This window comes from Ursus arctos, unplaced genomic scaffold, assembly GCF_023065955.2.
Source record: "Ursus arctos isolate Adak ecotype North America unplaced genomic scaffold, UrsArc2.0 scaffold_31, whole genome shotgun sequence".
Taxonomy (NCBI): Eukaryota; Metazoa; Chordata; class Mammalia; order Carnivora; family Ursidae; genus Ursus; species Ursus arctos.
This window is the reverse complement of record NW_026622997.1, coordinates 29,001,990-29,016,317: the sequence shown is the minus strand read 5'-3', so window position 1 is coordinate 29,016,317 and position 14,328 is coordinate 29,001,990. Positions and strand designations below refer to the sequence as shown.

Genomic DNA, 14,328 nt, shown 5'->3' with positions numbered 1-14,328 from the left:
CAGGATGGAAGGACAGTACTTGTGGGGCTCAGGACACGGCCATCTCTGACAATACCTGGCCAACTTCTAACATGCCTGCCATGGCCCCCACGCCCTTGCTGGAACCTCCTTCCAGTGCCAGGGTATTTACAGGAGAGAACCAGGACTCCCGGGTGTGAGGCCAAGCTCTGCTTTTCTCTTCTCTCAGCTTCTGTCTCAAAATGAAGAAGTCATTTGTCCCAAATTCTCTTGTCCCGAATTCTAACACTCCAACTGTCCCCACCAGCCACTGGGCTGCACAGAGACCGGGTCCTGTCCCAGAAGGTCAGCTCTTCTCAGGTCCAAATAGGGCCCCAGGGAGTTCTGAGGGGCCTCTGCCTGCCTCACCAAGACACCACAGGCCAGGACCTGGGGCAGAGAGGGCAGGGAGGAGGCTGAAGGCTGAGTCCCCTCTTCCATCTCTCTGAGCTGGCTGGGTGCAGCAAGGGCATAGCGAGGCCACAGGGACCACAGGGCAACCCCCCCCCCCGATCTTGGGGAGGGCCCCACTCACAGGCTTCGGGAAAATGGAGAGGAAGAGAAAGAAGAGAGTGGGAAGGAGCAACAGGAGAGGAGGAGGAGAAGTCAAAGGAGTATTTGTTCTGCTAAGTGGCTTTTCTGTTGTCAAAAACTGGCCCCAAACTCTGTCCACTGGAACTCTAGGGCAAATCCTCCTCTGCCACACCCACCTCCCTGTCACCATCTGCCACACCACAAAGCTGACTGCACACACCTTGACACACGCACACCCCTTCCCTTTCCAGCCCCAGCCCGCTCTCTGCCCTGCCTCAGCCTACCCTGGGGACCCTCACCCTTCCTAAGAATGTACCTAAATCCTCCAGCTAGAGTGGAAACCTGTCCCTCCATCAGCGGCTGCAAAGCTCTCCTACTTCGGGCTCCAGGAGAGGCCCAGGCCCCACCTCCACCTTCAGGACCCAGGGGCAGGCATGGTCAGAGCTGGGCCTCCAAGCAGGGGGCCCACACAAGCACCCTGAAACCCCTGAAGCCCGGGCCCAAAGCCTTGGAGGCTGGGTTCAACTGAGGGACTCTGGATGGGTCACATCAATGGGAACAGAGAAGCCAGGCGTGAGGGAGGCAGCAGGGGCAGGAGGAAGCCTGAGGAGGGGCTGACGCCTGCGTTTATTCCTCAGATGTGTACCAGACCCCAACTATGTGGCAGATACCGCAAATAAAACAGCGAACAAAGCAACCAGAACGCCTTCCCGGTGGAGGCAGGGGGGAGGGGATGAGGTGAGAGAGGCAGCGGCCAGATGGTGCAGGGCTGAGGGGTCTCCGGTGGTGAGGGAAGTCCAGGGCCAGAGGCGGTTCCCACGGGCACAAAGCCCCACACAGAGGCCCCTGACAGAAGCAGAAGCAGAAGCAGAACAGCAGGCGTGGGGCCCCTCTGCGGGCTGGGAGGGCCCCCCTCCATCTCCTCCACCCTCCCATGGATGGGCAAGGCCCCGGCAGACAGACGGCCAAGGATGCCACAGGATTATCTTAACCCCCGCTTCCCTCCCAGCATCCCTCCCAAGGACAATCCCAGCTAATCTCTCCCCGGAGAGGCAGCCACGTGGGCAGACAAGGTGGCAGGAGCCCGGCGTGTTCCTGCCTGCTCCCACCCTGCCCACCACACCCAGGATCTGTCTGATTGTCTGTCTCGGCCTCGCAGGTAATCACAACAATAACACCTTACCCTGGCTGGGCACGTGACAGCAGGAGAGCATTTAATTCCCTCAGCGCCCTTGGGCCTGCGGGGCGGGGCTGAGGAGCCCACTGACCACGGAGGACACCCGGCCTCACGAGCGAAGGCCCTTGCCCAAGGTCACTCAGCGGAGCCAGGTCGGGGCTCCCCAAGCTCCCCTAGGGCCGGAGTCATCCACACGGCCCGGGGCTGGGGCACACAGGGGGTTCGGGAGAAGGGACCCGGAGATCATGGGTTCCGATCCCCTCACCATGCAGATGAGGAGACGGAAGCACGTGGAAGAGCTCTCACCCCGCACCTCCTAAAGCTTGAGGAAATTCTCTTTCCCTCCCCTGCTCCCTCAGAAAATGCCCCGTCATGCAGACAAAGAAGGCCTCGTGGCTGGTGGGGAGCTGGGGGGAGAACAGCTCCCAGCCAGAAGTGGGTGTGCCCCTGAGAAGTGGGGTGCAGCCACCAGGAAATGCAAGCAGAGGCCATCTGTGCCAAGATGGCAGTGCAAGCCGAAGGGGATGGGGGCAGCAGGGCAGCGCCTCGTCTAACCCGGCCTGTGGGCGCTGGACGGGGTCGAATGAGTTCTGTCCAGGGCCAGGACCCAGCAGCCTGGGAGGAAGGCTGGGAGTGGGGGCGGGGGTCTTACCTCGGAACTTCTTAGGGGGGTTGTCCAGGTCCCCCGCCGCGGGCTCCACCACACAGCGGTCATCCACCAACCTGGGGGACAAGATAGCCCAGTCAGTGGGAGAGAAGGGACCATCTCCCCGGGCATCCCTCCCTCGGGGCAGGGGATTCAGGGCATCAGAGAGGCCTCCAAAAAACCCCTCTCCATCATTGTCAAAACCCCCAACCCATCAAGTCTTTCCCTTTCCTGGCACCACTGTTAAAAGAGATGGGGGAGCCCCAGGGAAAGCACAGAGACACACCTGGCCCACCCCTGGCCCCCGCCCTCTGCCAGATGGAGCTAGAGATGTCCCATGAGGGGGTCTGCCTCCAGTCTGGGTTGCCACACACTGCAGATATAACTCTCACGAAAGCCCTGAGACCCTGCTGCCCAGACCTGAAAGGGCAGTGGGCAATGGAGGAAGGAAAGGGAAGAGGACTAAGACAGAGACGAAGTCAGAGAGACTCAGAGAGGGTGGAAGGGAGAGACAGAGAGAGCAGAACAGAAAAGATAAATAGAAAAATAAGAAGGGTACAAACAGAGGCACAGAGAGACTAGAGATGGACAGATGGGAGAAGCTAATGAAACACCAAACGAGGGGGACCATCCTTTGGTCTCAAAGACAGGACAATGAACCTTGCACTTTCTCAACCTCGGTCAGGCCCCATTCCATACCCTCCTGTTTGGCCTACCCTTAGGGCCCAAAATCCCCCCTCTTAAGCCATAACTGGAATTAATCCTGAATCTCTGGAGGACATCCACCCATCCATCCATCCATCTACCCATCTACCCATCCACCCACCAAACCATCTATCCATCCATCCATCCATCCATCCACCCACCCATCCATCCATCCATCCACCCATCCCTGCATTTAAGTCTTCAATGCCATCCCAGCCTCTAGGATACAGTGATGATGATCCACCATTTCAGAGGCCAAGTCGATCTCAGCACTTCACAGCTGTTCCGTCTGAATTCTCACCAACTTCCCACAGGGGCTAGTCATTAACACCATTTTACAGAGGAGGAAACTGAGTTTGAAGGTGAGATAATTTGCCTGAAGTCACAGAGCTGATTTCAAAACCTCCTTCTCCTCCTCCCCTCCTTGGGTTGACTAACAAGGCCTTTTGTGGTCTGACCTCTACCCACTCCCTAGTTAGCCTCACAACTTCCTGCTCCAACCATGCTAAACCCCCAGTTGATCCCAAGGTCCCCGGAGCTCTCAGTGTGACAGACGTGCCCACCCCTGCAGTGGCAGTCTGCGATGCCCTTCGTGCCCAGCCCCCCCTGGCTTCCCACCAAGACCCATGCCTAGCAGACCTCATTTATTCTTCTGCCCTCAGCCCCTCTCTCTAGTCTGTGAAGCCTTCCTTGGCCAGTGCCCTCCCTCCCACTGGGCCTCCTTCCCCTGCGCTCCTGCAGCACCCGGTCCTGGCCTGGCCTGCTGCCCTGTCTCTTCCTATTGCCACTAGTTGCCGTATCTACACTATGGGTTCTTTGAGGACAGGCCGCTGTTTTTCCCCTCGGCATCACCAGCACTTTACTCAATGTGATCCATAAGAATAATGAAAGCAAGCAGGATTTTGTGTCTAATGTTTTCATATATTGTTATTTAATTTTCTAAATCTATTTTGTTATTATTTCCATTTGGCAGGCAGAGAAGCCTGAGTACAGAGAGGTAAACCATCTGGCCAGGGACACACAGCCAGCAAGCAGAAGGGCTGGGTTTTGAAGCCAGGCCGAGCGGCGTCAGAGCAGATGCTGTGCAGGACCTCACAATGACGGGGAGGGGAGAGGCAGCTTGCTCTCTGAGGACCCCCCTTGTCTCCTTCCCTTTCCCTGGCCCCCAGCACCGGCTCAGTGCTTGGCCCTCTGCCCTCTCCCATCTGCTCGCACACCCTTGGGCATCTCAGCCACACTCATGGGTTCAAAGGACCACTGAGACACTCACCAGTGACTCCCATATCCGCCCCCCCCCCCGCAAACTCCAGATCGTAGCTCGAACACCTCCACCTGGATGTCCATAGACATCTCAGACTCGGCAGGTTCAAAACGGAGCTCCTGGTCCGCCACCTAAATGCACTCCTCTTAAAGTCCTCCCCATCTCAGCTGATGGCAACTCCATTCTTCTCATTGCTTGGGCTGAGAACTTGGACTGATCTTTGGCTCCTCTTCCACTCACCTCTCACACCCCATCTGTGAGGAAACCCTGTGGACTCTATCTTCACGATATGTGTGGAATCTGACCGCTTCTCATCTCTGCCACCACCAGCTGTCACTGGGATGTGAGTAACTGCCTCCTCATCGATCTCCTGATGTCCCCCTCCTCTCCCTAAGACCTGTTCCCCACACAGCACACACACCTTTACTTTAAAAGGTGAGTCAAGTCAGGGCAGTCCTCTGCTCAGAACCCTCCAGAACTACCCATCTCTGCATAAAAGCCAAGAATTCACAAGAGCTGGAACCCACACGATCCAGCCCTCACCTCTCTGACCTCATCTCCTCCCCTGCCCCTTGCCCACTCCACTCCAGCCCACAGCCCTCCTCCAGGCTCCTGAAACCTTCCAGGACACTTGGAACTGGTTCTTTCGTCTGCCCCTCGACACCCTCCTGGCTCCCTCCCTCACCTCCTTCAGATCTCCACTCAAATGACCCATTCCCCTGAATACCCTCCCTCCCTATCCTTCTTAAAACTTGGAACTGCTCCTTCTCACACTCCTTACCGTCCTCCCTGCCTCACTGTTCCCACAGTACTTCTCACCACCTGGCCTGCTGTATATTTTACAGTTTGTCTATTTTGGTTACAACCCCCCCACCGGGGATGGAAGGGCCATGAGGACAGGGATGTGTCTGTTTGGCTTCCTGCGGTATCCCTGGCACAGAGCACGCACACACGCAATACACAGTGAGTGAACGAATTCATTTTACTGGCTTCTACAGAAAGGATATGAGAAGCAAAAGGTAAGGTCCCCGCCTCGGGGAGTTCAAAATCTCATTGGGAAGACAAGTCACACACTCAGAAGAGTTAATGATATAAAGAATATGTATTAGTGCCAGCTGGTGGTACCAACTATGGATTGTGTCCAAATTCAGGGAAGGAACAGGTCAGAGCTTGGCCACTCAGAGAAGGTGTGAAAGAAGAGCCAGGAGCTGTACAGAGCCTTGAATAATTCATAGAATTTCCTGTAAGACATTAGTGATCAGATTAGCTGCTTGTCTCTTAGCAAAGCCCTGAAGGGAGGGGACACCGGGATGGTTGTGTTTTGATGGGGGAAGGGAGGAAGCACCGGCCAGGGCCCGGGACCCGGCACTGCTGGGGGTGCTGGACAGCCATAGGGCATCATGGAAGTCAGTGTGGCTGAGGGCAGGCTGGGGTAGCCCCCAACAGCCCCATCTTGTCCGGTGCTCAAGGCCTTGGGGAGGCCACCTCCTCAGAGACTTTGTCTGAGGAAAAACCCATCCTCACCCTGACCCCACCACAGCTCCCCCGGGAACTCCTTGTCTGGGCCACACGTGCAGGAAAAACACACGCAAATTCGTATGCCTGGCGTGCTTTTCCTAATCCCCCTGGCACAAATCTGCCTGGTCATCATGCGGATGTCCATCTGTCCCCTCCCACTCTGGCACAGCTTCTGAAGCCCTGATGTCTCCAACTCAGCCCCTCCCCAGTGCCCCGTGGTGTACAAAGCAGGACATACTTTGGGAGTGTGAGCTGAAACCACATAGGGACAGGGAGGCACATGGCCTCCAGGAGAACTTCAAACAAGGTTGGGAAGGAAAACATCATCCTCATCCTCGACCTGCAGCTGAGAGGGGACAGGAACGTCTGTAGGAGGGACCAGAGCAAAGAAGCAAGCCAGGTGGGAGGAGAAAAGAGGCAGGGGTGTTCCCCGAAGGTATCAGGGAAACAAGGTCAGTAGATGGGCCTTTCAGAGGTTCCTCCTGGCTCTAACATTCCACACCCTCTGTCCTCCAAGTGTGGGCCCCGGACTAGCAGAATCAACATCGCCTAGAAACGCTGGGCTACATTCCGTGCACCCTCCCAGGAACGTCGGAGGGGTGGCACCTTGCCCTACTCATCCTTTTATCTCCCATCTGGTGCTTAGGGCAGCTCCCCACCTAGCCTGTAAGCAAAGAAGCCATCGGCAGGATGTTTAGAGTCCCAAATGTCCCCAGGCGCCCCCGCGAAAGCCTCCCTCCATTCCTCTGTGTGTACTCATTCGTACTGAGACAACCCATGAAGGTGCTACCGACAAGAGGGGCGGGAGGGGTGCCGCGAGAAACCATTAACAGATAAGCAGGGAAGCTCTTATCGGATGGGCTGCACCGAGACCTGAAGCCAAAAGGAGGCCCGAGGGCCGGGATCCAAGACAGGTTAAGTCCTGATGGAGGGGGCGCCTCAGGGGGCAGCCCGGGTGGGGGCAGCGGCCGGGCGGTGGCCGCCGAGCGCAGGACCCCCGAGAGCCCGCGGACCCGGGGTCCACAGTGCGCTCTCAGCCGCCCGGTCCCGCCCCGTTCCGCCCCCGCCCCGCCCCCGCCGCCAGGCCCCGCCCCTGTCCCCGCCGCCCAGCGAAACTCGCCGCCCCACGTGCGGCCGTCTCCCCGCCGCGCAGCCTCGCCCCGGCCTGTCTCGACTGCAGGCACGCGCGGGGGCGGGAGGGTGACGTGCGCCGCGTCCGCGCTTTCCTCCCCTCAGCGACTCGCCGGGGCACGCACGTCCCGGGCCGGGCCGTACCCCCCGACTCTCCCTCACGGTGGCGGGGGGGGGGGGCATCTGTGTTTATAAAACTAGCAGGACACGGGTCACAGGTGCCTGGCTTCGGGTGCGCACCTGGCGCCGTAACCAGAGCCGAGCTCTGCCGGGGGAAAGTGGCCGCGTCGCTTCACTCCACCCGGACCTCTCCCACCCTTCGCGAGAGCCTCGGTCTCCTCCCAAGGTCCCAGGAAGGGCCGACGCCCACCCTCTGCCAGCCCCCTGATATCGTCCCACCTCCAGGCGTTTGCACACCAGAATCCCCGTCCGAGTCCTGCCATCTTCAAGGCCGCGCTTAGGCTCCTACAGAGTTCCCTGCCTGACCCCACCACAGACATCGCCCCTCGTCTAAAAGCGGGTGGCACTCCAGCCAGGACCACAGTAGAAAAACCAATTTTCCAAAGTGCCAGACATGTTTTAATTTATAAGCTGTTTTTACATCCAATACCTAATTCTAGTTTTACTAAGTTCAGTGTGAGGTTCACTGAATAAAATTAAATGCCGCCCCGCCCCCCTCAGCCCACAGAGCTGGTCAGTTGATGGCACATGGACAGGCTAGGTCTCCATCCATTCAACAAAACCTTACGGCGAAGCCATTATGTGCTGGGTGGGGCAGGAAGCTCACAGCCGCCATGCTGAGTGCCCTGAGGACAGAAGCCATGTCCTAGACCCCCGCATCTCCCCACTCCAGGGCCAGCCAGAGGGCACTCGGAGCCGTGAGGACAGTCCCTGCTAGGAGTCTTCCATCTGCTGGGAGGCACAAAGCCAGTTTGAGCCTGGACTATGCAGGGCCGAACAGGGCATCAGCAAAGTGGGCAGTGGGATGAGGATAAGTGGGGAGGGGTGTAGCAGGAGGTCTGTGGGCAGGGCTGCCCTGGACCCTTTGAAGAGGAGATGGTTGACAATTCTGCTCTACCAAGTTGTGGAGGAGGGTGCCGTCCCTGAAATGCCCATGGGGTCTGCACCCCAAGACCCTGGTTGGAGGGAAAAGAGGAAGGCAGATGCGTCCAGGGACCTGGGTGGCCCCATTCTGCCCTGGCTGGACTTTGAGATCCAAGTGGGAACAACAGAAAAGGCAGTGGGGCGGGTCAATGCTGTTTGGAAAGATTAGATAAGGAAGAGGAAGAAGGGAGCTTGGGGCAAGTAACTAGCAGAGGAGCCCGAGTCAAAGCCTGCACCCACCACCAAATCAGCCACAGGACAGGGAATCATAGACTGGGAGATGCCTGAGGGACACCAGACAGCCCCTCCCCAAGCTAGCTGGGAAACTGAGGCATGGAGGAGAAACCGACCAGCTCAGGTCACACAAGTTAAAGAACAGCCAGTTCCAGACCCCAGATAGCTGACTCCCAGCCCAGGACACGGGCCACCACCCCACAAATCTAGGCCAGACCCAAGGACAGCCACTCCCAATGTGCGCACTGTTAGAACACTGGGATTGGCTGGTTGTGGATGCGGGCGTTGGAGTCCCTTTCTCCAAATACCCAAAGTCACACCCACTCGCTGGGGGTGGGGAGGGATGTTGGGACAGGAACCCTGGTTCACTGGCTGGGATCCCTGGCTCATTAGAGAAAAGAAATTCATTTCTGCATCCCTGCAAACACATCCATTTACTTAACCTCTGCATATCTTTCTGTACCAAAGATCCACCATTTGCCACCAGAGTGACCAGTATATGGAATTTAAAAGAACATGAATCAATAAATATTTGTTGAATGACTTCATGAAGTCTGATGAAGGCTAAGAGATAGACTCTCTGGACCAAGGGGCAGGCAGGTAGGTTTTTCTTCAAAGACCTTATGTCTAAAAAGGACAGTAAGCCACATACTCAGAGAACCCTGAGAATCTCTCCAGTGAGGCACGGAGGTGGCAAAAATGAATGAATTTTTGGCCCAATAGAAATAAAGATCCCTGGCTAACGTGCAAGCCTTCAGGGCGCTGCCTCTGCCCACAGGCCGTGGGCTCTGGCAAGTGCTGGGGTCTCAACAGTGCGCTGGTTACATGGGAAGATGCACCTGTCAGGCTAAGAAGAGGGACAGGGAGCTAGAGAGACAAGCGGGAAAGCTGGGAAGGGACAGAGAAGGTGCAAGCAGGGACCGTCCAGCTGGCCTCATCCAATGGCCTGCCCAGGCCTTTCTCCTGCTCTCCATAACCTGGAACCAGACTCCGCTGGTCCTGCAAGACAGAGTAACTGAGGCCTCGGGACTCAGCAGAGCAGGCCCTGAGGCCCGGCCCGCCCGGCTCCAGACTGCTGCAGAGCTCTCTGGGAAACAGTGGCAAAAACAGCGCTGACAAATCCAGAAAGTGAGACAGTCTATAGCATAACGAGCCCTGTCTTGTCAGGAACTCAGTATCATGGTGGGAAAGAAAGCGGTGAGGGCCGGAGAATCAAATGTAACATGGGGACCTTAAGTGGACCCCAAATTAAACCAGTGGCCAAAGACAGACTGAGACGGGTGCCTGGGTGGCTCAGTTGGTGAAGCATTTGCCTTCGGCTCAGGTCATGATCCCAGGGTCCTGGGTTCGAGCCCCACGTCGGGCTCCTTGCTCAGCGGGGATCCTGCTTCCCCCTCTCCCTCTGCCTGCCGTTCCCCCTGCTTGTGCTCTCTTTCTCTCTCTGTCAAATAAGTAAATAAAATCTTTAAAAAACAAAAAACAAAGAAAGACTGAGGACAATGGGGCACATCTGAGCGCAGACAGGGCATTGGGTGCTATTAGGAAGTTATTAAAGGGTGTGATGACGGTACTATGGTTACACAGGAACATATCCTTATTCCTTACAGCTGTGTAATGAAGTATTTAGAGGTGAAAACATGCAATTATGTAATTTACCATAAAACACTTCAGCAAAAATATAGATGCATCACATATGGCAAAATGTGGGCGATTATTAAGTCGAAGTAGTGGGCATACGGGTGTTCTAAACAGTTCTTTCTACTTCTCTTGAATTATACGTATGCCTCAGGCCGGTGGTGAGGGGCCAAAGCGACAGGTAAAGGCAGAGCCCCCCACCGTAAAAACTGAGTGAAGTCTACGTGTTGCCCGCAGCGGCAGCCCTGAGACACAGACTTCAGTCCTCCTTTCATGACCTAGATCACCCCGTCAGCCATTTCTCAGCTCACAGCCTGGAGAGGACAGCACTCCTGCAGGCCGGAGAAGGGGGTGCTAGCTGGCTGGCTGAGGGAAGGGAGGGATTTGCGAACCAAATACACACAGGTGTCTGGCCCAGCACCTGCACCTGCCTGCGCCCCCCACCCCCACCCCGCCACGCCCCCGGGGCTGAGATTTTCGTTCTCTGCCTCTTCTGGCCTGGCCCACCTGCCAGCCCAAAAAATACCTACGTTTACACACCGCCACCGGGATCATTTTACTGCCCTGCATTGTCCCTCTTGCCTGTCTCTCCAAGTGTCCCCACCCACACCCTGGGCTCGCTGTGTTGTCAAGGCCTAGATTTATCTCTGCGCCCACTGTCCCTGATGTGAAAGGCCCTGCAGCCCCCTCTCAGCGGGCCCCTGCTATGTGACCCCGGGCAAGTCCTTCAGCCTCGCTACACCAGCAGTCGCCACTGCAGGAAACCGTGACTGCGGGTATGAACTCTGGGTGTCACTGCCAACACGACCAACGTGACACACACAGGGAGGCTCAGAGCTCACACTCAGAGGCCTGTGATGAACTCACTGGAGATCTGGGCTCTGCCCTCCTCCCCTCTCCCAGGCCTCCTCCCCTTCTCTCTCACCGCCCCCACTGCCAGGGAGGAGCCCCCCAGTCCGCATGGGGGGGAAGCGTGGACCGCAGGTCTGGGCAAGACTACAGGGCCTCCAGGCACGGGCTCAGGGGCAACAGAAATCCAGACACCCCCCCCTAAACTGAGAGCAGAAGGCTGGTGCGGCCCCACCCGAAAATCCAGCACAGCACCCCACCCCCAACCCAAGCCACTGCCCCACCCACCCCACAGCCCCACTGGGCCAAGTCGGGGAGGGGACGTGGGGTCAGGAATGTAGGGCAGGGCAGAGTGTGTGAAGTGGCTACAGCAAGATTCTTTAGGGCCGGGCGTCGGATGCAGCCCGGGTCCCTGGCGTCCGTCCCACATCCCACGGTGGAAGCCTGGGGCTGCTGGTGTCCTCAGGCCAACACCCACCCAACTCCTCTCCCCGTGTCACCTCCTCGCCATCACAGCCACCACGCCCCACTTCGAGGGCGGAGGCTGGTCTTTCTCCCCACATCCCCCTAGCACAACACTCTCAAACTCAGGACGCGAAGCAGGGTCAGGCCCCTGGGACGCAGGGTCACCTTGGCAGCACGTCCACCACCAGAGAAACCAGCAGAGTGAGAGCCTGCGAGGGAAAGATGGGCCTTCCCTTTGATCTCAGAACTCCACGTCTGGGAAGTTAGCCTGAGAGGATAACTGGACAAGCGTTCGGGCATGTATGGGCTAGGATGTTCTGTGCAGACTGTTTATAATGCAAAAATTTAGAAGCAACCTGAATGCCCAATCCTAGAGTCACCGGAGTAAATTAGGATACATCATACCGTGGGATGCTATGTGGCCGAAACAATGCGTGTGGGCATAGGAAAATACAGCCTAACGTACCCCCCAAATGACCAGATACAAAGCCGTATGTGCAGTCTGACATTGTTTTGTAAATGTTTATTGGTGTAGATAAAAGGCTAAAAAAACCAAAGGCTAGAAGATCCACATACAGCACGTTCGTATAAGTCACAGCGGTATCGCACGTAATTTTTTATTTGAGTTTTTCCAGTTTCCTCCATGGGACATACATTATTTTTGAACAACAACAAAAAATATGTATTTTTTTTAAGTGCGTGTTTTTTGTTTTTGTGTTTTAAGTAGGCTCCATGCCCAGCATGGAGCCCAACACGGGGCTTGAACTCACGACCCTGAGATCAAGACCTGAGCCGAGCTGAAGAGTCAGATGCTCAACCAACTGAGCCACCCAGGTGCCCCCAAAAATATATATTTTCAAAAAACGAGTTGTGTGAATCAGCCTAGCTGAGGCCAAGACCCTGCCTTGGGGCACGGGACAGGGGAAGTTTCAGCATCTCCAGGGAAATCACAATTAAATGAAAGCCAAGGGCAGGTCTGAAATCTGCCCCAGAAATGCAGGCTGCATGGGAGGGACAGTGCCCTCCCCCCTGGAATTATATGCGTCTCAGAGACTTAAGGCTCAAAGGGCTTTTACAGACCACCTCCCCCAGCTCCCCCGTGTACAGCCCAGAATGAGTTGGAACTCTATCTTGGTTACTACAGATTCCCCAGTGACTAGAACAGTGCCTGGCACAAAGTAGGTGCTCGATTCATGTTTGCTGAATGACTTACTGAAGTCTGATGACGGCCAAGAGATGAGCTCTCTGGACCAAGGGGCAGTGGTTCCAACAGGTAGGCCTCCTCATAGCCTGTCAGCTGAGGAGGGCCCTTAGATCAGGGGTTCCTCCCCCCCAGCTAAAATCACTGGGGAGCTTTTAAAAAACCCAACCCTCAGACTCCAGCCCTAGAAATAGTGATACAGTTGGTCAGACCTGGGACTCAGAGGCTGAAATTTTTTTAAAGATCCCAGGGGGATTGTCAGGCGCAAACAGAGCACTTCTAGAGGACATCCGGCATGACAGAAACACAGTCGGAGAGGGCAGGGCCTTGCCAAAATCACCCATCGAGTTAATGACAAAGCAGGAGAGAGCCGTGCCCCTGAGGCTACTGACCCAAGGGTCCTGACCCTGGGGACCTGAGGCTTCCTCCACATTTACTTCCGTGTATCTTGGGTGCTGACCTCCAGTGCCCTGGGGAAGTGAGTCAAGCTGGAAGGTGGATGGGGAACCCCAAAGGGGGCCCCTTCTGACCCTACGCCCCGTGATCACCCAGCCCTGGGTATTACAGGCCCAGAGGCCCTGAGAGCCCCCAAATGGTGTTCCAATGCACTCTGACAAATGTTGGGAGCTCAGTCTCAAGACCCAGGTCACCTACACTCCCCAACTTATACCCTGTGGGCTGGGTCCACCCCTCTGGCCACTCAGAGAGAGTGGCCTTGAAGAGAGATCTTCACGGAACTAGATATCAGACTCTGAGGGGCCCAGCCTGCACACTCAGGGCCAGGTCCCCACAGCCACTGGCCAGGAGCCACATTAAATCCTCCACCTTTCCCCGGCCCTGACCAGTCACTCCAGCCCTGGCCTCTGCTGCCTTCCATCCAGGGTGAGGTGTGAGGCAGTGGCCCTGGCCACACTCTCCTGCCAAGAACAGGCGTGGGCCTGCTTTCCCGTCCCTGCTGAGGTCTCGACCTGCTCCAGGATCTACTGCCCAGACCCCTCCCACCCTCCCAACCCAGAGTTAATGTACAATCTTCCCCTGGAGCTCTAATTATTCAGGAAGCTCTAATTGGCCTCCTCCACTTTGCCCCGTAGAGTCTGGCCAGAATCTGAAGGCTTCCCCAGACTCCCTGCTCCACCAATGCCCCCCTTTCCCATCTCCCAGCTGGCCAGCCCTCTGCCCACCAAGGCCGCCCCTGTTTTCAACAAATTCATTTCATCCAGTCCTTACTGGGTACCTCTTGGACATCAAGCATTGGGCTAGCCTGGGAACTCAGTCAAATCAGCCTCTAGGGTTCACAGGCATGGGCACCAGGAGCCAGGGTGAAGGCCAAAAGGGACCAGAGTTAAGGAGAAAGGCAGAAAGATTCTGGCAAGGGGGCACCTGGGTGGCTCCGTCGGTTAACTGTCTGTCTTTGGCTCAGGTCATAATTCCAGGGTCCTGGAATCGAGCCCTGCATCAGGCTTCCCGCTTGGCAGGGAGTCTGCTTCTCCCTCTCCCTCCACCCCTCTCCCTGCTTGAGCTCTCTCTCTCTCTCAAATAAATAAAATCTAAAAGAAAGAAAGAAAGAAAGAAAGAAAGAAAGAAAGAAAGAAAGAAAGAGAAAGAAAGAAAGAGAAAGGAAGGAAGAAAGAAAGGAAGGAAGAAAGAGAAAGAAAGATGCTGGTGAGGATGGGGCAGAGAGAATTTGACTTAGAGCAGAACAGCTTACACTTTAAGGCACCAAATCCCACAGGGACGAGCATCCAGATTCTGAGGGGCAGGCAGAGGTCTGAGGTCCTGTATTTCTAGCAAGCTTCTAGGCGATGCTGATGCTGCTGGACTGCGGACCACCCTTTGAGTGGCAAGGACTTAGCAATGCTCAGAAATCATTC

General features: G+C 56.3%; 1 protein-coding gene across 2 annotated transcripts in view; it reads right to left on the bottom strand.

The window, feature by feature from the left end:
- ITPR3 (inositol 1,4,5-trisphosphate receptor type 3) overlaps positions 1 to 14,328 on the bottom strand; it is a 67,138-nt gene that overhangs the window by 50,060 nt on the left and 2,750 nt on the right. For both annotated transcript variants that reach the window (XM_026482674.4, XM_044378331.3), the window contains exon 2: positions 2,361 to 2,431. In XM_026482674.4, the coding sequence (XP_026338459.1) occupies positions 2,361 to 2,431 (71 nt within the window). The remainder of the gene's footprint in view (positions 1 to 2,360; positions 2,432 to 14,328) is intronic.